The sequence below is a fragment of the Rhynchophorus ferrugineus genome, unplaced genomic scaffold (genome assembly GCF_030347505.1).
Source record: "Rhynchophorus ferrugineus isolate W39M unplaced genomic scaffold, kcgeb_rfMv2 rfM2, whole genome shotgun sequence".
In the NCBI taxonomy this organism is placed as follows: domain Eukaryota; kingdom Metazoa; phylum Arthropoda; class Insecta; order Coleoptera; family Curculionidae; genus Rhynchophorus; species Rhynchophorus ferrugineus.
In genome coordinates this window covers 27,848,077-27,875,322 of record NW_027472581.1, presented here as the reverse complement: position 1 = coordinate 27,875,322, position 27,246 = coordinate 27,848,077, and the positions used below count along the sequence as shown (strand labels likewise).

Here is a 27,246-nt window from a genome sequence, read left to right as displayed (position 1 = left end):
TGTTGTAACTACAATTTGTGGTATACCGTAAAATTTTATGAATAGTTACTTCCAAATTAGCTGCCCCAACAATTGTCGAAAAAATTACCAACTTGATAATTCAAAATTGACTTAAAATACGAAATTAAAATCTCAAATCTAATAGTCATATTTGAAAATTGGAGTTTAAAAAGAAAATAAAATGTGTCAGTTGCAATGTATGAACTCTGAAATATATATGAAAAACTATAGAAACGCTAAAATGTTATATGATATTCTACGTTATCATCTGATATTATACCATACACCGAGCACATCAAAAGCTATGTCAAAATATAAGTGTAAAGATGTACGTTAATATATTTCAGGATATATTTATATATGAAAAATGTTATCACCTAAACAATATTAGAATTCACTAATTGAAAACACATAAGTTAGGTAGACAAAAAGTAAGTCTTCACTATAACAATCTAAACCATACTATCAAAACACGAGTATATTGTTTATTTTTGTTTTTTGTTTGTCTTTTACATTTTTCAAATATTATTTCACATAAAAACCCTTTAGCATTTAAATACACATAAAACATTAAACTGCTTTTAACACTAACTAGTGTGCCACCTATTCAGAACCCTCGGAAGCTATCTACAGTAATCGAACTAGATATTACCGCAGTTTCCAGCAAGGCGTCATAGATGGCGGAGTAAACACTTGTATAAGGTTTTAATAATTAAACATTTTCAAAATGCACAGAAGTAAATATGTATTTCCCTCTAGACCAAATATTTAGTTATATTTGTTTAACGAATATTAATTAATTGGATATAAAAGCAAATAAAAATCAATCAATATTTAAATTCAGACATTTTGCCAATTCCTTTGAAAATTTACATCCATCGTCAGTATCTATAAAATTAAAATTGGTATAAATTAATCAAAATACCCTAAACGATGCATAAGAAAAAATATAAAGACTAAACTGAATTACCAGTTGCAGCTACACGACCAAAACATAATCGAGTTTCTCTTAAACTCTTTATTCTATCCATGTCAGTTCCAGAGGCATTCTCTTGTAACCACTTAATAAATAACGACTCCGATGGTATTCTGTCATCGTCTAACTAAACAGAAAACGGTTAAATTGGAATATATTCAAATATAGTATATATTTGGTTATCTAAGCTCAATATATTTAAAGATAATGAAAAAAATATGTAAATTTAAAAACATATTTGTTTATATTTCATTTAATTATTCCATACGTCAATAAACTTCAACCGAGTAAAAATTAATGTATGGATAAAGTTCAAACATAAAACTAATACATTATACATAATTTATTTTTTTATAAACAATGCATTGTTCAGTATGTTTAAAATATTCATAAATTATTCTGTTTCATTTGATTTATTTGTTGAACTTACTAAGTATTGTTACTAATTATACATATTGTATTATATTTAATTACTTACCAGTTGTAAATATTCAAAAATACATTGACTGACACACTGAAACATTTAATGAATATATAACACATTATTTTAACATAACTAATAACTAACACCTCATCATCCTCATCATCACTATTAGAATTGTTAAAACGTTTCGAGCGGAAAACATTAAAAAATCTGTAGGGGTTTTGATCGTTTCTGTTTGAGTTTGAGTCTCTATTGTTATAACCTAAAATAATATGTATTACTTCAAATTCTCTTGTCAAACTAAGATTAATATCACCATAATTTCCATTCTTGTCTACCCCGCACTGTGATTGTTTTTGATCATTGTCTGGTGTGTATCCATAATTACGACTATTATTGGGAGTATATGGAGTTCTAGGAGAATACTCATTATCGTGCGAATTATCGTTTCCATAGTTTCTTCTTGGGTTTGCAGTGCGTTTGTTGTGGTATGTGGAGTCCTGGGTATTGGAATATTGAGGATATTGGGTAGGTCCATGGCGATTGTTATCTCCATATGAATTGTAACTTTGTTGATTACTAGGATAATATAGACATGAGTTATTAATTATGTGAAGGTGAAGTTGCATAGCGCAAAAACATTGAAAGTTTCCTTAAAGAAGAGTTATAGTTCATCTTTTTTAGTTAATGGTGAAGAAATAATCTTTTCATAAAACAACTATTTTGTTTAATACTAAATGTGCTTGCTGTAAAAACCAATACTTGTTGCCAACCAATTACACCAATAGTATTAGTTAGTTAATTAATGAAGAATATGTAATAACATTTACTTTAGCATCTCTCGCATATAACTTTTTCTTGATAACATCTTTATTAGATATTCTTAGTACAATCTTATCTATAAATAAATTTATTACCACATTTCATTGGTACTTGGATTAATTCACAAGCAAGACAAGTGCGAGATAAATACATCAATATGTATTCCTCAATCTTTTAAAAATGAAGAAGCGCTTTAGAAACAAAATCATATTAATTACCCATTCGAGTTTGAGTGTTGATCATTCATGTTCCAAGGGTTTTCTTCCAAATAACCTCCATCATGTGATTTAGTATCAGAATTATTCCTACTCTCACCCCCACATTGTATGAGATATTTTGCTACTTCCGAACCTAAGGCACTTTCTTCGCTTTGTTCTTCCTTCCTTAAATTTCTAATTGGAGCCCGTGTGTTATTATTCTTCTTTCTAGTATTCATTAAATCGTCGCCAACTATTAACTCCAAACACAGCAACATTACTAGGAACAATAAATAACATATTGTTTTATGGCCCATTGTGATACTCATGCGACAATGCGCGATTCTTTTTAGCATATATAGGCAGGTTAGTTAGTTTAATTGACTTGGAACTAATTAAATTAATACGATTTTTCAGGGATGTCAAAATTTTTGACAGAAAAGGTTAAACATTTGACGATCATCCTGCAATTCCGAACGAACATAAACAATTCCAACGTAATTATAAAACCATAATGGTACCAGCGTAACTGATATATCCGTTTGAAAACAATTGCTTTACTTGAAACCACAATTGCCTTCTACTTGACGTCGTCATATTTATCTAGTAGTAATAGCTCTTATAACCTTGCAAATGATGTATTTTTAAAGAAACGAAGGAAAATATTGTTGCGTAGTTTTAGTCTAGGTAAATACGTTTTACTTCAATATATAGGGTTTACTTTCATTAAATAGAATAATACAATTTTAATTGTTTTAATTTTCATGCTATATCTAGGATGCTAAATATAACTTGGAAGAAGCACATACTCGCTAAACGGAAACAACTTGGACTTAAATTCTACGAATGTATTGGATTATCGGGCGCAAATCCAAGTTATCATTAGATAACAAGATAACATTGTATAAATCTATATTCAAGCCTATTTGGTCATATGGAATCCAATGACTATGTTTCAAATGAAGTGATACAACGCGATATTCCTCTAGAACCAAAAACGAGTATAATTCAACGTGTTTGTGTGAAGTATTTCGAAAGAGTGTCAGTGCATACCAATGTACTCGCTAATCACCTAAATATGCGATGTGACAGTGAAGAGCGTAGGCTAAAACGTCTAACATCGTCCGATATGATTATTAGACATATATAGACTTCAGAATAAGCTTTTAAAGAAGACTAATTAATTAAAATAGTATATTGTATAGACAAAATTCAACTACTGTCATGGTTAAAGCTAATATGGTTAAACAGTACTTCGTTTGAAATAATCACCATTAGTACTAGTGGCGATTAGTGTATAAGCACTGCAGTGCTACAGAGCTCCCCAAAAAAAAACTAAAGAGGCTTCCAAAAAATAATTATGTAATCTCACTAAAATACCAAAATATTTTCTATTATTTACCAAAAAAGCAAATCCCACTTAGCATTCGCGTATTCTTGCTGTAATAAATGATAAAAAAAACTACAATGGAAGTGTGAGCCACGAAAATAACGTGGACCAGTGGAATAACCTACCATCGGTAAGCAACCGACTCTCGCTATCGCTATTACTTATCTGGGCCACACGAACATGCTCTGTGAGCTCCTTCAAACATCCGCGCTGTATAAACCCTATAATAACTATATCAAGTAATTAAATTAACTGAAGAAAAAATTTAAATATACTTACGAAGGGAAGGTGTAGGCCATTCCCAGATATTATTATTCAGAAATATGGCACAAGTAGAGGAAAAAGTTACATTCGTAAATTTAATAGAGACTTATTTTTAATGAATGGATTTGTGGATATAACAAAAAAAATTTGTTGTACCGTTACTTTTCCTTCCCTGCTTACTTTTTGGTGGCAATAAAATTTGGACTGAAATAGGGGTCACCGATCTAGAGCGCTTAAGGTTAAAAATAAAAAGATGTGAAAATTCTAAAATTCAGCTTCATAATTGTATGGAAATCTTATGGCTCAATTAGAATCTGCGTATCGAATAAATATTCAGAGATATAATGAAAATGTGTCAAAGAATAGGTATGTTTCAACGGCTCTTCGAAAACGTGATGGGAGCGATACTTCCCAGAATTCGGGGATATTTCGTGAACTTATAAATGTTTTGACTTAACTAGATGCAACTCATCAGTGAGCACCTAAAAAATCGAGAGAAACGATTTGTTACAGTTTATGCTTGAAGCTTAACATGATCAAATAATTGAGGAAATTAATAATTCTTCATTTTTGGTGATCATGGCGGGAGAAACAACCGATGTTGCTGCAAAATCTCAATTGGTAGTTATTTTTAGATATGTTCGCGATGAAAACTGAAAAATGTAATGTAGAAATATTTAGTAAAACAATTTTAAGCGTTATAGATACTTTAACCAGTTAATTGAAAAGTCCCCGGCCTACCATAGTAAAACACATTTTTTTGACAAAATTATTCTTTTTTTATTCAACACTATTCCCTTCAAGGGTGATTCACTGATTATAGCGACCCTCCAACTTTTCGATACCATTTTCGTAATGTCCTTTGATTTGTCCTTTGCTTCAAAATAGGCCTCAGTTTCGGCGCTCACCTCTTCATTCAACGAAAGTTTCTTCCCAGCAAGCATTCTTTTGAGGTCTGAGAACAGGATATGGTTTCTGGGGGCCAGATCTGGAGAATACGGTGGATGAGGAAGCGATTCGAAGCCCAATTCATGGATTTTTGCCATCGTTTTCACTGACTTGTGACAGAGTGTGTTCAAACGGTTCAATAACGCTATATAATAGTCGGTATTGATGGTCCTTCCTTTTTCCAGATAGCCAATAAAAAATATTCCATGCGCAACCCAAAATACAGACGCCATAAACTTGCCAAACGACTGTTGCGTTTTCCCATGCTTTGGAGCGGGTTCATCATGTGCAGTCCACTCGGATGACTGTCGATTGGACTTTGGAGTGAAATGATGCAGCCATGTCATATATCGACGCAAAAACTCGGGTTTATTACGCTTAATCATCTCCGAACACTGCTCTGAATCATCAACTCGTCGTTGTTTTTGGTCAAAAATGAGCTCGCGCGGCACCCACTTTGCACAGAGCTTTCTCACACCCAAATATTCGTGAATAATATTTCGTACACGTTCAACAGCTGTCAAATTTATACACGCATCTTTTGAGAGTTAGGGCTAACTCAAAAACACATGGATTTAATTCTAGTAGCGCCATCTATGTGTCAGGCGGGGACTTTTCAATTGACCTGTGAATTGTGAATTTCATGACAAAGCATCTTTCTGCTTCAATTCCCTAATTAAGTTTCTTCTACTTTACTCTTAATATTACTAGAGGTAGTAAATGGTTCCCTTTATGATCCCAAAAGGTTCCAATATAAGCAACAGTACAAAAACAGGCCTTATTTATTATTTACCTTATTTACTGATTATCCCGTAGGGCTCCAAATAATCCTCTTCAACCGATTCTAAGTATCTTTAAAAATTTTCCAATTTTTGTGGAAATAATCCATTTTGTCCACAAATCACGTCTCAGTTCAGCTGGGCGACTGTTCAATCGATTTACTCAATATTCCTTTTCTAGAGATCATTTGCAGCTATAATTGAGAACGTGTTGCTTGTCATATTTCCATTAATATTTTATAATTTTTTTTTGTTCCAGCTTGTAAATAGATATGGCTTTTGAAATTGGTGAGCTCAAAATCTCAAGAGAGAGCCTAATAAGATCTTATATAAAATATGTTCTGCCATGGGCTCAAAATTACATTCCTTTGTTTATTTAAGTCTCATGATCATCTTCAACTGAAGATGATCTCCAAAACTCATTTAGATACTAGTATAGTTCTGGAGAATTCTGGCATACGCACAAAGATTTGAATGAATGCTGGGGCATGAATGTACTTGTATGTTTATAATTATAAATTGTAAACAGTAGGTCCAGTCCAGATAAACTCTCGTTGGTAAAAAGGAGACCTTAGAATATATCAACAAAAAAGTTCAGATAAATATTAAAATTAAAAAGAAACATTGAAGTTTGACTTACACATTATTTTTTCTCTATTTTTGATTCACAGTTATTTAAAAATTAAATATATTTATAAAAGGTTCTTCATATTGCCATTATTATACTATTAGAAGATGCACATTATACCATTAAACTTTAAACTTAATAAATTTGAACTTGTGTTTCATGGGACATTTTAAGATAATTTTGGAATTTCAGAATACATTATTTAAATAGATAAATTATTTAGTAGAATTGTCGTTTATATTCCAAAAAGTTTGACGTTAAAGAATGGCTACATGCTGTTATATCAATCATTGAGAATATCAATAAAATTAAACAAATCGAGGTAGATTGACATATTTTATATGGAGACATAAAGAGATAGATAAAGAATTAAATTTTTACACATTTACAAGTTACAAGTACAACTTTAACTATTCATCTATCCCCATGGTATGTTAGAATTGTAATAGTCACGATAGACACGATAGAAAAACAGCTCACATCATACCCAAATCGAAGAACTGTACTGTACTGGTTAATTGAAAGATACTGTCAACTTGCCCTAAGATCACAAAGGTATTGGGGATAATCCAACGCTGCCAAAACAAAGCTTTTCGATTAATTACGAATGTTTATCGCTACCGAACCAACGAAGAACTGCAAGATGATCTCGAAATCAAATAGGTCTACGAAGTTATCCAGAACTTCGCCATAAAATATGAAATAATGTTATTAAATCACAGCAACATCAAAGCAATCAAAGTATTATCCAGTAGTAACACGCAGAAAATTATAAGATTAAAGCGAACCAAACCTCACGAACTTATAGTGTATAAGTGTTAATCTTAACTTTAGCTTAAGTAAGGTAATTTAATTTTAGTTTGGGAAATACATACTGATTTAAAGCAGAAAAAATCATTTTTAAAAACATGAAAAAACGAAAATTACTTTTCCTCAACCCAACAATAACCTTTCGACGGTACTTGTCTTTAATTATTAAGAAAACTATTTTTAGTTGTAGTTGATAAACACAAATATGGGATATAAAATAAACTATACCATCCAAAATGTAAAAATATAAAATGTAAATCGTTGAAAATTAATAAGGCTACATAACAATTTTTGGAAAACCAGTTTATGACAATTCTACGTATTTAACCGAAATAAACATTGTTTCCATAAATAATCGATTTTAAAGAAAAAATTACTTGAAAATGTTCCAAATATGTGCTTAACGTAGTTGTTTTCGTCGCACTGGACAAGTTTTATGGGTACAGGCCTTATTTATATATATATATTGCTTTAATAATTGTGTGTTAGAATTAGACATTCTACCGTGTATAAAGTACACTTAACGTAATATCGAGGTAAATAACATTGTTGATAACATTTGAGCTTATGCCTCATTTATTTGTTTATTTTATGTATGATTCTCTAATAATTTTATTCTTTTTTCAGTTACCAAATAATATACCTAATTATATTTAATATAATCTGACTTGATTAGTCGTAAAAGTGTATATGAAATCAGCACACAAATTTCGAATGTCAAATTGACTGAAGAAAATGAACTCATTAAACATTCGCTGTTGTTCAGAGGGTCGCTATAATCAGTGTATTATCCTCGAAAAAAATTATGTTGAATAAATAAAACTAATTTTGCCAGAAAAATGTGTTTTAGTATGGTAGGCCGGGGATTGTTCAATTGACCTATTAAGGTGGAATGAATAGTCTATCCCAGTATATCGCAAAGTATAGATAAGGTTTTACTTAAACACGCGAAACCGAGGAAATGTTTTGCGTGGTCCGACCAATGATAGCTCTGAGACTATTTTTCTGATTGATTCATTTAAATTGGCTTACATAGGCATTTGATTGGGTCATTTCTATAACTTCCGATTGTATGTTTCAGTTTGTTTATGACGCCATTTTTGTATATCTAACATAAGGTACGATCAGCATTTTTCTGTCTTAAATTATCACTATGTTTTCTCTATTATTTGATTAAAATGTATCTTCATTCTCCAAAAGTGTTGTATATCCAGTATATGTGGGGAAATAAAAAAAAGACGTAGCTTTCCTTGGAATAAACAACCCAAGTTAGCTAGATTAAGGTGTGTGTTTTGGCTAATATTTTGGCTTAAGGCTTCTTAACCGAGATAAGTAGTAGACCAACAAAATGAGCTTGATTTTATATATAAGAGATTATCACGTTTGTTTTATTATATATTATATCTTTAATAGATGCTTAAGCTGTCTTTTTAACTCCTCGATTTTACCATAATAAAAGCACAATAGCAATAGCAATTATATATATATATATATATATATATATATATATATATATATATATATATATATATATATATATATAATACATTTTAATTTTTTGTTTCTGTTCTTTACAGTATTACTTTTTTGTATGTTTTCTCCATCATACGTTATAACTATTTTAATTATCCGTTCCATAATGTTCACAATAACATTGTAAAAATAATTATACTTGCCTCAATACATTTTTCTGTTGAACAAGTAAGTAAAATATTAACAGACACAGACTTTCAGCTGTGCTGTTCTGCTTTCAGTATAAGGGAACAAAAAGATAGACAATTTAATACATATTATTTAAACTGATAGCACTATAGAAATATGAAAAAAGAAAATAGCACTATAGACAATTTTGATTATATTTGCAGGAGATATCTTATGTATTCAATTAGATTGCAGCCTTCCTTATATTCACATTTAATTATTTTTTATTTATATATTTATATTTCATTATTTTATATATATTCATTATATACTTATATTATAACTTATTGATATTTCATAATATTTGTATTTATCTAGAATTTTATATTAATAAATGGTTCTAAAAAATTACATTTTGGTTTTATTTCAAATTTAATTGGTCAGTAGAATGTGACGTCAGAGGTTAGTCACGTGATACGTTTGAAACCGTCGACCAATGAAATGCACTGCTAATAAAATATGTTTCTTACAGGTGCCTATAATGGTAATTTAAACTAACCAATGAAATTCAGTGAAATGACGTTTTCAGCGCCTTCCTACTAAGACCACCCAAAACAATTCTGAAATTATTTGTATTAAGTTAACAGTCTATATATTACTCTATGATCCATCCAAAATTGATGTGAACATACGTCATCTAAATTTATGACCTCAAAACATCGTGGTGTTACCGTATATACCCTGAGTTTTAGTTTAGTTTGGCTTTAACATATAACAAAATTCTAGTTTAAATAAAATAATGAAACAAAATTATTATCAAATTTATATAGTTTATTTTAACATTATAGTACATCTAATTCATATATTATCAAATAATTTAAACTACAGTTAATTATAGAGCTACTACAATTTATAGGTTAGAATTGTTTTATTATATTTCCATTGAACTCTTCCACACCACCCATGGGGAATTCTAGGCGCGTTTTTTTTGCAACAATCTGCCAAAGAGGGCCAAAATACCGCCATAAGGCATAGGTCCAGATAACACGAAAACAGGATTTGGGAAACAAATATTAGAAATAACATACTTAACAATTTTATTTTTCAATTTTTATTAAACACATTTAACAATTTTACTATTTTATCTCTCCAACGTCCTTAACAAAATATATGACAACATGGCGAATTTTTAAAATTTGTGTTTTTATTTCTGGTAAAACCGTAGTAATCCTATTTTTAATTTAAAAATAATGGTATTAATAATAATTAATAATTATTATTAATAATAATAATTTATATTTTTAGTATTATTAGTATATAGTATTAATAATAATTTCTCTATAATATTTTATTATTATAGAGTCCATTCTAGCCTATTCCACATTCCTAGATATTTGATAATTCTATTTTGTATCGGCTTGTCTAGGGGAAAATATGAACAAGTGGGAATTCATTAGAAAGTGTTTTAATAGTAAGCTAGACTCGGTGATCTAACGATCAATTCTGTAACGAAACGCTATCGCGTCATGTTGTTTGCTTTGATTGTACTTAGTTTGTTCGGTATTATAAAATACATCAATTATCTCACCAATGTACGATGCAAAAGTTTGAAAAATCTTGCAGGAAAAACAATTCTAATAACTGGTGGAAATAGCGGTAAGAGGAATTCTAGTTATGTTAGTGTTAAAAAATAAAATAAAGCTTTTTAATTCTTTATCAAAATGTTAGCGACATAATATATCTTATTTTAGTTAAGGGAAATTAAATATAAAATATGAAAAAGATTATTACTCTTACTTTATGCAATATTACTCTTATTTTAGTAATTATTTATATTAAAAATGGTTAAATATTCTATATATAGTAATATTCATAAAGCCAGTAGCTGAGCGAGTTACTATATTTATTAGATGTATATTTAATATACTGCATTTAATATACTGCAGTATATTAATATACTGCATAAATATGCATTATTACATTTAATTAAATAAATTTGAATTTTAATTTATTCTTTTTAAGTATCTTCTATAAAATGCAAAAAAACTGTACTATATTAAAAAAAAGTATTGAAGTTTAAGCATATATTCCTTATTCATATATATTTAGTACATTTTAATGAAATGTATATTTAATATACTAAAATGTGTATTATTACCATTAATTAAATAAACTTAAATTTCAATTTTTTCTTTTTGTTACAGTATCTTATTTAAAAAAGAAGTATTATGGTTTAAGAATATATCCTATTATTACATTTAAATGAATACATTTGAATTTCAATTTATTCTTTTAATTTATCTTCTAAAAAACGCAAAAAGCTGTCAATATCAAAGCCATCAAAATCAATATTATAGCAAATCAAGCCAATATTAAAAAAAAAATTAGAATTTTAGAATATATTCCTTATGTATATATAGTTAATATGTTTTTATGAAATGTATATTTAATATACTAAAATGTGTACTATTACCATTAATTAAATAAACTTGAATTTCAATTTATTCTTTTTATTACTGTATTATATTTAAAAAAAAGTTTTATAGTTTAAAAATATATTCTTTATTCGTATACAGATTTTAAGGATGCATTATTTGGTTCAACTATACATATTAATTACAACAATGTTAAACATTCGGTAGTTTTTCAAATTTAGATTTAATGAAATCACCAAACATTTTTTAAATATCAATATCATTTAAAAAATACTGATATTTTGGCCGATTAAATAGTTTCCCAGGTTATTAATCATAATATTCTAAAACTCAAACTAAGACTAAAAAATATCGATATTTTTAAGAAAAAATGAAAGTAGTGAAATATTAGCCTACAAATATATATATATATATATATATATATATATATATATATATATATATATATATATAAATATATAAATATATATATATATATATATATATATATATATATATATATATATATATATATATATATAAATATATATATATATATATATATATATATATATAAATATATATATATATATATATAAATATATATATATATATATATATATATATATATATATATATATATATATATATATATATATATATATATATATATATATATATATATATATATATATATATATATATATATATATATATATAAAGTATATATCATAGTATTCAAAATGTCTAATAAATATCGACATATCCATATATCGATATTTTATATCTTAAGCTATACATTTGGTACAGTATTAATCTAATTCTTATAAAATGTAGGAATAGTTAGAATTACATACCTAAACAGATTCAAAATTAAATTGATATTAATTTAGAGAATGGCAACAATATTCACACCTTTGACATTTGTTTTTATAAGTAATATATTTTCTTTTGTTTATTTGTATATTTTTTGTTATAACAACTAACTGAAAAGCAATTTGGCTCTGATATACAACAATATTCTAATGTAAATAAAATAAAGAAAAAAAATTATTATCAAATATAATTTATTTTAATTACTTAAACTTTTTGATAAATCATATTTTAATCATATTTAAGGGGACAAGTCTACGCATTCTTGATACACTAGTTAGCAATCATCCATTTCCTCGGTTTGAGCTTTAAGTTTGATTAGGGTGTTTTTATCAACTGTGTCAAAACTATTTCTACATTTTTTTCAGGAAGAATTCCCGAAAAATGACAAATAGTAAACTCAAACAAACCAAATGGGGGAAATGGTTGTGATATAAGCGTAAGCGTGACAACATATTTTCGCAGGACAAAGTGCGACTACGAATAATCGATCAATTCAGATAAAAAAAGATACTACATGTTGTTTTCCTCATTATGAATTCCTTTCACTAGTCCAGTGCACCAGGAATATTATTTTATTCTAAAGCATCGTTATCGTAGTACCTCAAACGCCCTATTCACCGGATTTAGCTCCGTCAGACTTTTGGGTTTTCCTTTAATATCGTTTCAAGTTAATAAACAATGATTAATTTGCTTGAATATCATATATAAAAAAACCACTAAATGTAACTATAATTATAAAACTTAACTAGTTCTTTAATTTGCTTGCTGTTATTTAGAATAATGGTCAACGCATCATTAATTAATAGATATCATTAAAATTTTAAAAAAATTAAATATAGTTTAATTTTACACAATAACCATATAAAATATACAATAACGATCATATGTTGCAGGTCTAGGTTTAGAATTGGCCAAAAACGTAGCTACCAGAGGAGGAACCATCATTATCGCTGATAAAAACGATGCAACTGAAACAGTTAATGAACTCATTAAAGAATCAAACAACATAAATATTTTTTACGAATTTGTTGATTTTGCGTCATTTAAGTCGGTAAGAGCGTTTGCTCAAGAATTCAAGACGAAATACAGAAAGTTAGATATTCTGGTTAACAATGCAGGGGTGGGTAGCGGTTTGGGTAAAACCGAAGATGATCTGGAAACAACTATGCAAATCAATTATTTCAGTCATTTCCTTTTAACGCATTTGTTGTTAGGTAAGTTAATACAAAGGAAAATACAAAAGTTTTATAATATCTTCTACAACAGATATCCTCATAAAGGCTCCACATAGCCGTATTGTATTCAGCAGTTCTGCAGCTGCATATGTTACAAATTTAAATAAAGACAATTTGAAATGTTGCAGTAATCAAAACATGTTTCTCCGAAAAATATTTTCTTACAGTAATTCAAAGGTGGCTTTGGCATTAATGTCCAAAAGTCTGGCTGAAAAACTTAAAGGTACTCAAGTAACATGTTATGCACATCATCCAGGACTGGTAAAGACTAATATTTTCAAATCAACACCTATTAAAGGTATTTGGTTCTTACCAGTCCTAATACTCTGGACATGTGCTTGGTTATGGGGAAAAGTAAGTAAGATCCGATAAGAACATTCTTAATCTAAAAAATATGCATATTTTTATAGGACACGGATAGTGGCATACAGACAATGTTACATCTAATTACTGCAGATAAGGTAGAAAAGAAAACAGGCAAATTCTTTATGGAATGTATACCAGTATGGCAACCTCCAGTAGTTCATAATAATAAATTGCGAGAAGACATTTGGAATTTAAGTGAAGAATATGTTAAGTTAAAATCTAATGAAAGAATTGATACAATATTAAAAATTACATAACAATATATTTTGGCATTATCTTTATTTAATTAAAACTAAACAATGAACTATGTAGATTAAAATAATACTATCATGTGTTTATTACTTTCCCACAATCTGTCAAGACTGTATTAAATGTCACATTTAAAAGTTTGTCTTATTACTGGTGCAGCTGATGGTAAACAAATTAAGAAAAAAAGAAAAATCTCAAATATTTACACAATTTCAGGAATTGGGTATCAAACAGCTTTAAATATGGCTGCTAGATTTTTTAAAGTAATCATGTTCGATAACCAAGATTTACAGAGAGCAAGAACTCAAATTATTCAAGCAACATCCAACACTATGATTGAAACAGGTCATATAGATTTTGGATCATTTGAATCAATACGAAGATGTGCTTCTGAAATAAGAAACAAGGAAAAATATCTACACATACTCATAAATAATGTGGGAATTTTTCAAAGCAAGTCACATGAAACTGAAGACCATCTTGATCCTGTTATGCAAATTAATCATTTTGGTCCATTTTTATTGACATCGTTACTAATAGGTGCTTATTCAATAAAATACACAACTAAATGTAGATTAAATATTTACAGATATATTGAAAGAATCCAGTCCTAGTAGGATCATATTTATCACATCTTCTGGGGCATTTCTACATAATTTGGATGAAAAAGAACTTCCAGTTATTAAACCAAAACAATGTGAAAATATATTATCACTATTAACCAGATATTATAACTCAAAACTTTGTAATATGATTATATCAAAGGAATGTTCAAATCGATTTCAAAAATATAATATATCTTCAAATTGCGTTCATCCTGGAATGACAAATACTCAATTTCTACTTAAAAATGGAGATTATAAAAGTTGTATTACACCAGTTTTAACTGGAGTTCTCAAACTGGCTACCCAAGTAGTTTTAATATTTTTATAGGTTTCGTTAATAACCAATAATTTTTAGAATAAAAAAAAATCAGCGGATGTTATAACATTTATGGCCACTTCAAGAATTCTAGAGAACACAAGTGGAAAGTATTTTGATAATTACCAGGAGTTCATTCAACCTAAAATTGTCAACAATAATGAATATAGGCACAAAATCTGGAAGCAAGCTGAAAACACAGTTTATGATAAATCTATCTAGACGAGGCATTTAGAATTTATTATATGGAAACAATAGACACTGAAAGTATATATATTTTACAATCAACATTAATTTTCTCTTTAATTAATTTTGGAAGAAGACTTTATTTATCACGTAATAACCTTAAATTGGGAACGTCGACTATGGTTTAATGTCAACATTTGGGAACAATCAACTGAAATCGACTGTTTAGTCGACTTTTCTGTCGCTATCGACCGTTTCAGTCGTTTACTTTTAGTTACTATTTTCGGTTCTACTAGTTCAATCGACTGATTTTTAACGTTCTGTCCTTGTCGTCCTAGCCGCGACCTTGAAAGTAATGCCTCGAATTTATGCTTATATAGATTTATACCTAATATATTGTAGTTTTCTTGTGAATAACTATATATTGTAAATTATATATATATATATATATATATATATATATATATATATATATATATATATATATATATATATATATATATATATATATATATATATAATATAAATTATATACCTATAGCAGCATTTTGGAACGCCCGTTTTCAAGGACAAAAAAATTAAATTGTAAATGATAAATAGTAAGATACTTTTGACTGGCATAATATGTAATACTTTTTTGATAAACTTTCAGGATATTTGTCCAAGCCTCTGGTTTGTCAAAACTTTTTTCCTAAAATCTTGAAAACTAAAATTAGGTTCCAAAGATTTCAGAAGTTGCATGGACACCATGCAACTATTTTTCTATGATGGACACAAAAGATTTGAAGAATTTTTTGCTGTAGCAGTTGTTAAATTTCTTTTAAAAATATTAACGGTAAAGAGGTGAATAAAGTATATTAAATATTTGTAATAAATACATTTTCTGATAGGAAAATTCTACTTTAATATTCAACAATTTATTTTGTTGGCTATTAAAAAGAACACCACAGTTTTTATTTGTTAACGAATGGACTATCTTAACAGAGTGTGTTCAACTTTTAAAGCCCATTGAAATAATGATGTGTTCATCTTTTAAAGCCCATTGAGATAATGACCACCGAGTTATTTGCTCAAAGATATCCCACGATGTCTTTAATTATACCCTTAATAAGAGGACTGCAACATTCCATCAAATCCAAGATTTTAACAAGTGAATGGGGAAAAAAAATTACAAAATTGTCTATCATCAATAAAAGACTGGCAATTTTAGAAATGAACACGATATGTGGGAAATCCACATTTTCAAATCCTAGATTTAAAAAAGCAGGATTTGGTATTGCAAATAATGTTGAGGCGATACAAGCAGTTATCACAAAAGAGGTATCTTCCATTCTAACTTCAAAAAATATAAATATAGTTCCACAGCTGGAAATTCAAGACACAACTACTGATCAAGAATGTATTGACATCTCGAGATATTTTGATAAAAAAATGGCTAGAATGAAAGAAGTAATTACTCCAAGTACTGCAGTAACTTTACAAATTTAGCAGTATTTGGAAATTCCATTTATTGGGCGTTTAGAAAACCCATTGGATTTTTGGCAAGCCCATAAATTGAAACTACCTGAGTTATATCAGTTACACGTAAAATATTCCTCTATATCTTCAACATCTGTCCCCTCGGAACGAGTTTTTTCAAAATCTGGACAAATAATTAACGATCGAAGAAATCGCCTCATGGAAGAAAAGTTGAACATGACAATATTCACAGTAATTTAAAAATATTTCCGTTCAAAAATAAATAAAACTTTTATTTAAATTTCAATGATTAGGTATATGTTTACATTTTATTTAGTATTTATGGTAATATAAAATCTTTAGTTTTTAGGTTTTGTTTAAGTTGTATTGTACTATTTATATTTATTATACTATATTATTTAAAAATAGCAATTAATACATTAATACACAATAAAACATTTGTGGTATTATTATTCCATTCTTTTTCACAAATCTGCAGAACATTCAATATAAAAGTAATCCTACTTCCTTTAAATTTATATTATTTATTACATTATAATAGAAATTAGTAATTTTTTTTCCTTTTCTTTTTTAAAGTTATCACATGAACGAATATATATACATCAATGTCTCGCAATTTAAGGTATTTAACGTCTACACTAGTACAAATATATTTGAAGAAATATAGTTCTACTTGAAACTACAGATTACTTCGTTCTCTCCTTAATGTTATTTTTTTACCCTCTGCTAAACGGTTTCAAGTGCTTTCTGCCTTCAAGGAAATATTGTTGGATATCGAAATGTCATCGATAATATATTGCTTTAAAAATACAATTTTATTTAGAGGTGCCTTTAGAAATACCTGTTAATAACGCAAATTTTCTTTTATAGATATTAGTAATGCATTTACTCAATAACATTACCTTGAAGTATATTTTTAAAGAAGGAAGGTGTAAAAACTCAATAAATATCTTTCACTAGGTTATATTTATAACATAATATCTGTAATTTTATTGATAATTCAAGGTATACTGAAAGATAATACATATCTTATTTTAAATGTTTATAACATGACCTTTTCTGCTGACTATAAAATAAAATATCTATATATAAAAATATAAATATATAAAAATCATAATTATATTTTATGTGGTTTTTATATTAATATTCATATATTATTCATTGAATGTATAAAATAATATATTAAGAAATTATATACTATTAAAATATAATTTTTATTCAAAATTGTATTTTATTTTACATCATTAGTACATCTGAACCATCTTATTAGTTGTATAATTTGTATGAATCGATACGATAATAGATAAGCCATAGTTAATCACAAGCACATCTCCGTGATAGAAGAGTCGATTCGGCAACAAGAACTCGGTGAAATGTTTTTATGGACTGTATTGACTTTGTTTTGCATTATAAAATATATTCTTCATCTGACAACCGCACGCTGCAAAAGCATCAAAAACCTTACAGGAAAAACAATTTTGATAACTGGAGGAAATAGCGGTAAGATAATTACTATTAAGTTCTCGAAAAAAACAACCAATATCTGAATAACAAATATATTGATGTTTTGATAATGCTATAAAATGAAAACTAAGATTCAGAAGAGTAAACAAAGGTCCTGTGTGTTTTGTAGATGTTTTATTCAATTATTTCATAGAAGTTATTTCATAGAAGTTGTCAATCATTATTGATAGATAAATTATGTAAACACCATTTTAATTTATAATGTTATGTAAACGAAAATATAACAATTTATTTTAATGTTATATAAAAACCAATATTTCGGGTATGAATGATCATTACTTTTATTTCAATCATAGCATGGATGTTTGAGTACTTTGTACCTGTAATATCTATTATATGGAATAATCATGGTAGTTACGCCAGCAACTAAGCTGAGGGTTATCTGTGATTATTATTTTTATGAGCTGGCAATATATCTCAATCTTATATTTTGTTATCCTAATGAAATTTGGAGCATATTAGGTTTAATTACTTTATCTTCTACTTAATCAGTCCGATACAACCTTGATCTCATGTTATTTAAAAAAATCTGAATTAAAGGAGTATATAAGAAATTCACTGGAGCAAAAATTATAAAGTTGGAAGGTAATTTGCCCTAGTTGTATTTTAAAGCCTAAAGGCTGAGGATTTTCACTGTATTCTCTTAATCCCTGTTTTGTTTTAGCAAATTTTCATTTGCTACTGTTTTAAACAACACATTTTTGTATCATTTTCAGGCTTGGGTTTAGAATTAGCGAAAAATGTGGCTTCCAGAGGGTGTACTACCATCATTGCAGACAAAACTGATGGGGCTGAGACAGTTAGAAAACTAATAAAGGAATCCAATAATGAATATATATTTTATGAATTTGTCGATTTTACATCATTTAAATCCGTTAGAACATTTGCTGAAGAATTCAAGAACAAATACAAACAGTTAGATGTTTTGGTGAATAATGCAGGAGTTGGTAATGCAATGGGTAAAACTGAAGATGGCTTGGAAGCAACCATGCAAATTAATTATTTTAGTCACTTTCTTTTAACCCATTTGCTATTAGGTTAGCTGGCATATAAAATGTTTGGTGTATATATTTAAGCAATAGAAACTAATTTATACTAAAATCTTTTAGATGTCCTTTTAAAAACTCCACACAGTCGCATTATATTTACCAGTTCAATAGCGGGTTATGTATCGAATTTGAATAAAGAAAATTTGAAGTGTTATATTCATGTAAGTGAATTTTGGCAGAAATTTTTTTCTTACAATAATTCAAAGGCAGCTTTGGCAATGATGTCTAAAACTTTGGCCCACAAACTGAGGGGAACTGGAGTGACAGTTAATGCACATCATCCAGGAATGGTAAAGACCAATATCGTTTCTTCTATGAATAAAGAAGGTGCATCATATTTCATCAAGTTTATTCAGTTTTTATTCTGGTTATGGGGAATGGTAAGATATGTCATAATAAATTAGGAGAAAAGCTTTTCATGTTTTTTCCCCAGGACACTGACAGTGGTGTACAAACAATGTTACATTTAGTAACCTCTGATGAAGTAGAAGATACAACAGCGGAATTTTTTATGAATTGTAAGCCATTCTATCAGCCTCCCATAGTATGTAATGATAAATTAAGGGATACCATCTGGAACTTAAGTGAAGTATATGTTAACTTGAAGCAAGAGGAAAAAGTTGATACAGTGTTAAACATGATATAGCATACCTCGTGTAATTCAATTTTACGTTATAAATCATATAATTTAAAGCTTATTAGAATTTAATTTCGGATATAATACCAAAGTGAGATATAAAATGCATTCATGTATAAAGACATAAAAATATTGCAATATATGTTGAATGACACAAAATGTTTTGTGGTATATGAGATATTTGACAGAAACAGGATTTACAAAAAAAAAGAAAAGTTAGTTTAATTTCACATTTGAAAAAATCAGTCTCAGCAAGTAACGCAGAATCACACACACTATTTCAAAAAGAAAACATTTGACATTAATCAACTCCCACAACAAAAAAAGTCAATAATAATGAACTTAGGAACAGAATATAGCACTCATTTAAAGGTGCTGTACGTATTTACCTATATAATTAGTATGCTATTATATAAATTTTCCTTTGAAATATTAACGAAATATTGAAAATAACTTTTTGAATTATATAACATAAAATGTTTTTTCCAAATATATATATTAAAGAAGGTTTTTAACATAACCTTAAATATTTGACAGAGAATATAAGAATTAATAATATAGAAGGCACAAAATGGTTGTCGACAAAAATAATACTTCTGCCAATGCTTTGGAACAGTTTGTAATATTAGCTAAAACAGCAAAAGGGGCAGCATGTACCGAACTGGTAAAACAAGCACTCGAAACACCAGGCGTTTACGTCTTTGGAGAATTAATGGATCATCCAAATATACAAGAGGTGATATCAAACTTGATAGTTAATCTAGAATAATTAATATCGCATTTTTATATTAGCTTTCAAGTATACATCCTGTTTATTATAATACCTTGAATTTGTTTGCCTATGGTACATATAAGGATTATATTAGCAATCCAAAGACTTTTATAGAGTTATCACCATCTCAGAAGAAAAAATTACAACATTTAACAATTGTTACTTTAGCTACTAAATCGAAAGTAAATATCTAAATTATAAATTTTAATTCACTATAAATATTTTGAAAATTTTAGTGCATACCCTATGACTTACTATTAAAAGAACTTGAGATAAAAAATGTTAGAGACTTAGAAGATTTAATTATAGAAGCTATATATGCAGGTTTGTTTTTATTCCCTGTTAATTTAATTAGTTATATATTTAGTTTGCTCCTAGATATTATACATGGGAAATTGGATCAGAAAAACAGTCAATTAGAAATTGATTATGCTATTGGTAGGGACATTAGGCCAGAGGATATCAATGTTATTGTAAATTGTTTGCAAGATTGGTGTTCAGCATGTGAGAAAGTTTTAAGTTGTGTTGAAACTCAAATTTGCAGAGCTAATGCTGAGAAAAATACCGCAATGTTGAGGCAAATGGAAATTGAACAAGAGGTATATTACAGTATATTTGTGTTAAAGTGTTCTTTGTTATTTGTGTCTTTTAGATTGTTAATATCAAGAAGACTTTAAAAACACAACTACAGGAGAGATCTGATGGTACTGATGAAGTAATGCTAGATAATAGGGAGGCATCAGCCACAGGTGATAAAGGCAAAAAGGGCCCCAAAGTTAGCAAAGGTAAACATAGCAGTAAATTTTGGCTTAAATCTTAATCCATTTATCTGTGTTTTGTGAATACAACTTTTTTTTTGTGGAAATAAGACAATTTTTTCAGTTTATTTAGACACTTAACAAATGTTTTATTCTATTATTTTTTATACATATTTTATTAATAATATCTCATTTAAAAATGTAAGATAAGATGAGGTTATTCAATTGAAGCAAAATATGATGGATAGTTTATGGCTTACCTTTGTTAAGGAGTATTATTGTTATTATAAAATATTTATAATAAATATATTGTAGAATCCAAAGTCAATTTTTTTAACACTCCCAGGCTTTCATAATGACATATGAAGTATTAATTAGTAAAATATATTAGTTTGATATTATGCTTTGTATATGGAAAATATTTTTAGATTATCGAGTGCCTGGTCAATGTATGAAATTGAAAAAGAACTCTCATTCTCTAATTTATTCATTTAAATTTAAAATAATACAGATCAATAGATTACTTTTTACACTACATTTTCTGCATCATTTTTACTTTATATCTTGTCTTTGTGCATTCTAATTTGTTTTGATTTTTTGATTTTTTTCCTTTTTTTAGGTTTAAAGATTATCCGCTAAACAATATACCATTGCTAAAGATATAACACATATCCATTTCATAAAGCATTCATTCATATTATCACAGTTTTTTGTTGTGCCCATCTTAATTTCTAAATAAAATTAAATTGTGTATTCAATTTCAAATATAGCATTTTATTAAGAATTTTTGAGTTATTTCTTCTCATTGAGAAACATCTATTTGTGGATTGACCTTTAAATAATCAGTTGTTATTCACCACTAGCAAATAGAAATAATATTGAATAACCTGTTAATGTCGGTATTTAGATAAATCTTGTGTATTCAGCCTAATTTATTACAGTTATTTCGCGTTGCTAAATAAACCAATAAATATACACTAGTAAATTATATATTAATTATCTGTAATCAATTAATAATTTATCTGACAAATAGAAGAAAAACTTTGATTGATACTATGTTGTATGGTATGGAACACGCAGCAGGTAGTAAATTCTCCTATTTTGGAGACGATTACCAGATCTTTTAAGCTGAAGTGAAATTTGCTCAATATTCTAAGTATATTCCTTTTTGTAGCTCTGTCTTTCAATTGTTATATTTTTTCAATCTTCGTAATTTTAAATAATTTTGCCAAAAATACTAAATATCAATATTCATATTAATCATTTCAACTACCTTTACTCTTAAAATAGTGATTGATATTCACATTTTGTGTAATATCTAAGTAGCTATATAATGAAACAATATTACTTTTGGTATTTTTTAATATTTGGAGAATTATTGGGAATTACTATTTTTTACAAGGTAATAAAATGTGGGTCTAGGATATTTGCTATACCATTGTGTCTAATGATAATATTTTTTAAGCAAACTATATTGTGAGTGATAAGGAGGTGATCTGTTTCAGAGTGTTATAAACCTTTTCGTTAAAATTCTTACTATTAAAATGGGACAAGAGTGTTATGACTTTATCCAAGACAAAGAGCAGAAGTTTATTTTACTTAATTTGTTTTATATTAAAAGGTTTAATAAAAAATCCTTTATATTTAATATTTTATTATTTCTTTAAAACATTTAACAAAACAGGTACACTGCCCTTAATGGAAGTTTGTTTTCTTTACATTAACTTACGGTTATTAATCATGTAAAGTACCACTTTTCAGCTTTTTTAAAACATTTAACTACCTAAGATTTCTTTTGTGAGAATTCAACGTAAGAGTACATGTTACAATATATTTTATTTATAATATTTATACAAATATGACTTATCTTTCTTTCACGTATTTTTTTATTTGGTTTTACTCTTGGGTATAGTTTAAAAATGATCTAAGGATATTACATTAGTAGCTTTACAAAATTTGTTTTTATATGTCTTCAATCATCATTTGGGCTCAAGGAATGATATGTTTGAAGACATACAGTTACTTTAATGTACAATTTTATCCTAAGATAAGGGTTAGTAATTATCCGTACATATTTTTGGTGGAAATAAATATATCTTCTCTTAATTTTTATTTTGATATAAATATGACATTAATCAAAATTTACAGGGAGTTTAAAGAAAGGTAAATGCAGCGACATCTATGCAGAACTATTTGAACTTGTATATGAAATATTTTCAATATTAACATTCTTTCAAGTTGATTTTTAGTAAGATGATATAATTCTGTTAAAGTAAAAATATTTGTTAAACGCGAAGATATTTTCAATCCCACCATTTTTAATACATATTTAAACGCCAAAATACATATTTCTTTTATGATATATCCTGAAATAATGTGTATTATAAATCAAGAGCATTATTTCAGAGCCATGTGCATTTTATTATAGTGTATTAGTATAGAATGATGCATTTTTACAATTCCTTAATATTTAATACTAGACTACTAGTAACATGTTGACATTTATTTATAAAACAATACATCATCGTATAAATAATAAAAGATTTTTTCTCTTGAAAATCATATAAAACACTTTTCCGTTTGAGAAGTCCTCTAGGTTTTAAATTTATTACAAAACTACTATAATATAAAACTTGTCACTAAATACGTGATATGTACAGGACGAAATATTTTGTCTCCTGTATGACGTCAACGGAAAAACGAGTAAATCACAGCGCCAATTATCCAAATATCATTACGAACAAAGTAACAATAGATACTAAGTTTATAGAGTACATAGCAAGAATCTCTTTACCCTGTAAGATATATTATGGAATAAATATATGGTACCCTTTATTTACGTTTATTTTACATGTTTGTACAGTACTACCTACATAGGTACCATGAAAACAAAAAAAAAATAGGAACTTACAGAAACAATTAATTATTATTGATTTTTAATGCCTATAAACATTAAACAATTTTTAATTACTTTTTATTTTATCGCTTCTTGTTGAATCCAAGTTGTCATATTCTTTTTTTTTAAGTAGACATTTATGTTTTTGTGCTTGTTGGAGTCAAAAAGAGCATCAATTATTTTACGTCTAACTATGTATAAAATATGTATTTACTACCTAAACCTGTATCGGGTTTCTTCTGGATTTTAAACTGGAAGATCGACTGACTGACTGATGCTATAAAGTTATATCCTTAATTTGGGAAGGTACTGGACCATTTATGTTGCAGTTGTTGTTTACTTTGCTAATATTTTCAAGCGAGCAGCCGTTGATGGCGCTGTTGCTCGTATGTGGGCTGGTTTGAGTGCTTGTTTCTTTCGTTTGGGGTTTGGCTTTTTCGGATGCCGGAGCTGTAATATTTAATTATTTGTATTAAAGTTTCGATTTATATATTAATGGCGAAAATGCAAATCTCCTCAACGATATTAATATCCGATTTACCATTATCAACAGGAGTGACTGCTTTTTGGATTTTCTGGTTTTGGTCACAGGTGGCAGCTGTCACCACAACCGCTGCCATCATGCTGCCGGAACCGGCTGTCACAGAACTTTTGTTAATGGCACTGTATCTCATCGGCATCATGCTTTGACGTACGTTTCGCTCTGGCCTTATTAGAATGATATAAAGCTGAAATAATAAAATTATATATAGAATAGTAATTTGTTTTTAGAGAAAAACAAAAATTAGGCTCGTAAAATGTAATATCTTTACTGTTATAAGATTAATTAATTAAAACATCGGAATAATTTAAAATGCTTAGAAATTCTGTTTCTATAAGAATGAAGTGATTTTTCTTTAACATAAAAAATATTAACTTATTACAAGCATCTGGAGTAAAATGTTTTATTCTAAACGGATCATAATTAGTAATAAATAATGGTTCAGCAATAGCATTCTTTTATAAAATGATCCCAATTTAAGCTTAATGATCCCATTTTAATTAATTTTTTATTTTGTTTAAATTGTCTTACTGTGATTTTGTAATGGATTTGATGAACTGAAGTGAATATCAGCTGAGGAAATTAGATGAACAGTAAAGAAAAATGGTCAGAACTGGTACATTTTGTGATTATATTCTTTTTGATAGTTAATGAAGCTTTATATTACTGCATCAATGTTTCGATTGGTTTCTATATGCGAGTAAAAAAAATAGTGTATGTTTCCTTACCTTTGGCGAAAACAAGCAGGCTAACGTAACTGTGGCCGAAAGACTGATGGTGACTGACATGCTGGTAATTCTCAAGGCTACATGATTAGCTGTTCCGAAGTATAAGGGCACAAATGCCAACCAAATAACGCAGGTTGTGTACATTGTAAATCCTAAAATACGATTGTTGTTAAATTATTTTGTTAAATAATTCTACAAAATTCAGTAAAATGTATTAGCCGGCAAACGCGCTGACGTCATAAACTTTGATGACGTGCATGATGACGGCTGTTTGTTGAGTGTGTTTCTTGTATTAGAACTACTAATAATTTATTTATATGCTTTTCAGTATTCTGATAATTTTTCGCTTTAAAAAGGCCAATATATATATTTTCTATCATTTTCTGTTAATAAACCCTTTTTCAACTTTTCAGCATCATGAAGATATTGTGTGGAAAGAAGGATGTTGGTTTGGCAATTTTCACACTTCCTCAGTATTTCAAAACCCTTGTCAGCCAATCTATGCTGCATTGACATGAACAAGTAGTAATCAAAAGGCGCTATGTCTAGTGAGTACGCTGGATGCGGTAGAACTTCTCATTCGAGCTACACTGTATCCTTCACACAATTTTTGTCATGTATATGGATGATTTTGCGTTTGTTACTCGTTATTTCTGTACTTCTTTGCAATAATAGGTTTATAGTTTGTTCAATTCACGTCGTTAGACATCTGCAGTAACTGCTTCATTCAGTTTTAGCGGTTCATAATAGATTAGACCTTGATGATCCCACTATATGCATAGTCTATGGTCATTAATATTCTCGGATCGCTCGCTTAGGCTAACTCATAAGATAAAGCAATGACAGTGCAATGTTAAAACGGTTCAAAATCGCCTTTTCAGTCAATTTGTTTGGTAAACATTTCCCTTCTTTTTTGATATTTTCCATCACATGTAAACGTTAAGAAACGATTGATTTATAAACTGCTAAGTTGTCTGAAAGTTCTTTCAGAGTTTGAACAGGGTTTTCGTTCAACAAGGTGCGCCCTTCATTGTCTTCAACCTAGTTTAATTTCCAAAATCACTAGTTGCCAAAACCGACAATTGGGATAAGAGGGAGACCATCACTATAAGTTTCTAAAAGTGTTCGATGGATTTCAGCAGTTTTTCACTTCAGATTTCAATGTTATACTGAATAATTTAATAATATTAAATAGAAAATAATTAGCTATGTTATAGAGAAATGTCAAAATCATTGAATTAACATTGATACTAGAAATAATATTTTTAACCCCCAAATATTGATGCACATGCCGAGGTAATCTCCTTGTTCTGACTTAGTTAAAAGCCAGTATGATATTGAGTTATATCTGATTTACTACTCAATATTACATTGCAGTGCCATATTAGCCACGTAGCAAGAGTACGCTCCAACGCCTGTCTGACCATAAAAAATATCAATTTAGATAGGAGCGTAAAAATATGTTGCATTCATTAATTTTTTCTACTTCTACCTATCGATGGGAACGTCTTACGAACGATCTTAAAGACACTACTTCAAAAATTCCGATTTTAAAAGGTGATCAACACTAGCTGGTCAACCCAATCTGATGCTACGAAGCAAGTTTTGGAAAATATTTTCAATAGAGTGGATCAAAAAGCAGGGTGCCGTAATAAAGCTTACGGACTAGTTTCAATGATGAATAAATTGGAAACAGCAATAATGACAATTCGTGGAATGGAATCCTAGAACGCTTG

The 27,246-nt window shown here is 28.3% G+C and overlaps 6 protein-coding genes and 2 long non-coding RNA genes across 10 annotated transcripts in view; 5 read left to right on the top strand and 3 right to left on the bottom strand.

Annotated features, from left to right (window-relative positions):
- Positions 1 to 471: 471 nt before the first annotated feature.
- Positions 472 to 2,763, bottom strand: LOC143191717 (uncharacterized). Its single transcript, XM_076397078.1, has 6 exons — positions 2,441 to 2,763; positions 1,717 to 1,979; positions 1,547 to 1,662; positions 1,455 to 1,490; positions 971 to 1,103; positions 472 to 888 (listed from the first exon to the last, which is right to left on the bottom strand). The coding sequence occupies exons 1-6, from the start codon at positions 2,746 to 2,748 to the stop codon at positions 824 to 826; spliced, it is 921 nt and encodes a 306-aa protein (XP_076253193.1). The 5' UTR covers positions 2,749 to 2,763; the 3' UTR covers positions 472 to 823.
- Positions 2,764 to 10,341: 7,578 nt separating this feature from the next.
- On the top strand, positions 10,342 to 14,089 carry LOC143191724 (retinol dehydrogenase 12). Its single transcript, XM_076397085.1, has 4 exons — positions 10,342 to 10,535; positions 13,063 to 13,383; positions 13,436 to 13,758; positions 13,815 to 14,089. The coding sequence occupies exons 1-4, from the start codon at positions 10,406 to 10,408 to the stop codon at positions 14,025 to 14,027; spliced, it is 987 nt and encodes a 328-aa protein (XP_076253200.1). The 5' UTR covers positions 10,342 to 10,405; the 3' UTR covers positions 14,028 to 14,089.
- Positions 14,090 to 14,141: 52 nt separating this feature from the next.
- Positions 14,142 to 15,293, top strand: LOC143191725 (retinol dehydrogenase 13-like). The gene is made up of 3 exons (XM_076397087.1): positions 14,142 to 14,559; positions 14,609 to 14,931; positions 14,980 to 15,293. Exons 1-3 carry the CDS (start codon positions 14,142 to 14,144, stop codon positions 15,160 to 15,162), a joined length of 924 nt encoding a protein of 307 aa, XP_076253202.1. The 3' UTR covers positions 15,163 to 15,293.
- A 549-nt stretch (positions 15,294 to 15,842) lies between these two features.
- Positions 15,843 to 16,213, top strand: LOC143191726 (uncharacterized). Its single transcript, XR_013004602.1, has 2 exons — positions 15,843 to 15,961; positions 16,017 to 16,213. It is a non-coding gene; the product is annotated as an uncharacterized LOC143191726 (long non-coding RNA).
- Positions 16,214 to 17,556: 1,343 nt separating this feature from the next.
- Positions 17,557 to 20,103, bottom strand: LOC143191723 (uncharacterized). The gene is made up of 2 exons (XR_013004601.1): positions 18,317 to 20,103; positions 17,557 to 18,195 (listed from the first exon to the last, which is right to left on the bottom strand). It is a non-coding gene; the product is annotated as an uncharacterized LOC143191723 (long non-coding RNA).
- Positions 17,912 to 19,874, top strand: LOC143191720 (retinol dehydrogenase 12). The gene is made up of 4 exons (XM_076397082.1): positions 17,912 to 18,105; positions 18,846 to 19,166; positions 19,239 to 19,558; positions 19,612 to 19,874. Exons 1-4 carry the CDS (start codon positions 17,979 to 17,981, stop codon positions 19,822 to 19,824), a joined length of 981 nt encoding a protein of 326 aa, XP_076253197.1. The 5' UTR covers positions 17,912 to 17,978; the 3' UTR covers positions 19,825 to 19,874.
- Positions 20,104 to 20,335: 232 nt separating the features above from the next.
- CSN7 (COP9 signalosome subunit 7) lies at positions 20,336 to 22,129 on the top strand. Of its 2 annotated transcripts, XM_076397084.1 has the most exons (6): positions 20,337 to 20,551; positions 20,608 to 20,769; positions 20,824 to 20,911; positions 20,966 to 21,186; positions 21,240 to 21,372; positions 21,965 to 22,129. In XM_076397084.1, the coding sequence occupies exons 1-6, from the start codon at positions 20,387 to 20,389 to the stop codon at positions 21,982 to 21,984; spliced, it is 789 nt and encodes a 262-aa protein (XP_076253199.1). In that variant the 5' UTR covers positions 20,337 to 20,386; the 3' UTR covers positions 21,985 to 22,129. The 2 variants fall into 2 exon arrangements, with proteins under 2 accessions (XP_076253198.1, XP_076253199.1); XM_076397083.1 differs by lacking the exon at positions 21,965 to 22,129 and having other exon boundaries at positions 20,336 to 20,551; positions 21,240 to 21,668.
- An 853-nt stretch (positions 22,130 to 22,982) lies between these two features.
- The window catches only part of LOC143191719 (metabotropic glutamate receptor 2), a 609,670-nt gene continuing 605,406 nt past the window's right edge, over positions 22,983 to 27,246 (bottom strand). For both annotated transcript variants that reach the window (XM_076397081.1, XM_076397080.1), the window contains 3 exons: positions 25,511 to 25,662; positions 24,783 to 24,969; positions 22,983 to 24,691 (listed from right to left, as the gene is read on the bottom strand). In XM_076397081.1, the coding sequence (XP_076253196.1) occupies positions 24,519 to 24,691; positions 24,783 to 24,969; positions 25,511 to 25,662 (512 nt within the window). In that variant the 3' untranslated portion in view covers positions 22,983 to 24,518. The remainder of the gene's footprint in view (positions 24,692 to 24,782; positions 24,970 to 25,510; positions 25,663 to 27,246) is intronic.

Coding starts and splice junctions, on each gene's coding strand:
- LOC143191717 (XM_076397078.1), bottom strand. CDS start 2,748: ATGAGTATCACAATGGGCCATAAAACAATATGTTATTTATTGTTCCTA. Junction 1,980..2,440: donor CAACACTCAAACTCGAATGG/GTAATTAATATG, acceptor ATATTATCCTAG/TAATCAACAAAGTTACAATT. Junction 1,491..1,546: donor GTGATGATGAGGATGATGAG/GTGTTAGTTATT, acceptor TAAATGTTTCAG/TGTGTCAGTCAATGTATTTT.
- LOC143191724 (XM_076397085.1), top strand. CDS start 10,406: ATGTTGTTTGCTTTGATTGTACTTAGTTTGTTCGGTATTATAAAATAC. Junction 13,384..13,435: donor TTTAACGCATTTGTTGTTAG/GTAAGTTAATAC, acceptor CTTCTACAACAG/ATATCCTCATAAAGGCTCCA. Junction 13,759..13,814: donor GTGCTTGGTTATGGGGAAAA/GTAAGTAAGATC, acceptor ATATTTTTATAG/GACACGGATAGTGGCATACA.
- LOC143191725 (XM_076397087.1), top strand. CDS start 14,142: ATGTCACATTTAAAAGTTTGTCTTATTACTGGTGCAGCTGATGGTAAA. Junction 14,560..14,608: donor ATTGACATCGTTACTAATAG/GTGCTTATTCAA, acceptor AAATATTTACAG/ATATATTGAAAGAATCCAGT. Junction 14,932..14,979: donor TTCTCAAACTGGCTACCCAA/GTAGTTTTAATA, acceptor AATAATTTTTAG/AATAAAAAAAAATCAGCGGA.
- LOC143191720 (XM_076397082.1), top strand. CDS start 17,979: ATGTTTTTATGGACTGTATTGACTTTGTTTTGCATTATAAAATATATT. Junction 18,106..18,845: donor GATAACTGGAGGAAATAGCG/GTAAGATAATTA, acceptor TATCATTTTCAG/GCTTGGGTTTAGAATTAGCG. Junction 19,559..19,611: donor TATTCTGGTTATGGGGAATG/GTAAGATATGTC, acceptor TTTTTTCCCCAG/GACACTGACAGTGGTGTACA.
- CSN7 (XM_076397083.1), top strand. CDS start 20,387: ATGGTTGTCGACAAAAATAATACTTCTGCCAATGCTTTGGAACAGTTT. Junction 20,552..20,607: donor ATCATCCAAATATACAAGAG/GTGATATCAAAC, acceptor TTTTTATATTAG/CTTTCAAGTATACATCCTGT. Junction 21,187..21,239: donor AAATGGAAATTGAACAAGAG/GTATATTACAGT, acceptor TGTGTCTTTTAG/ATTGTTAATATCAAGAAGAC.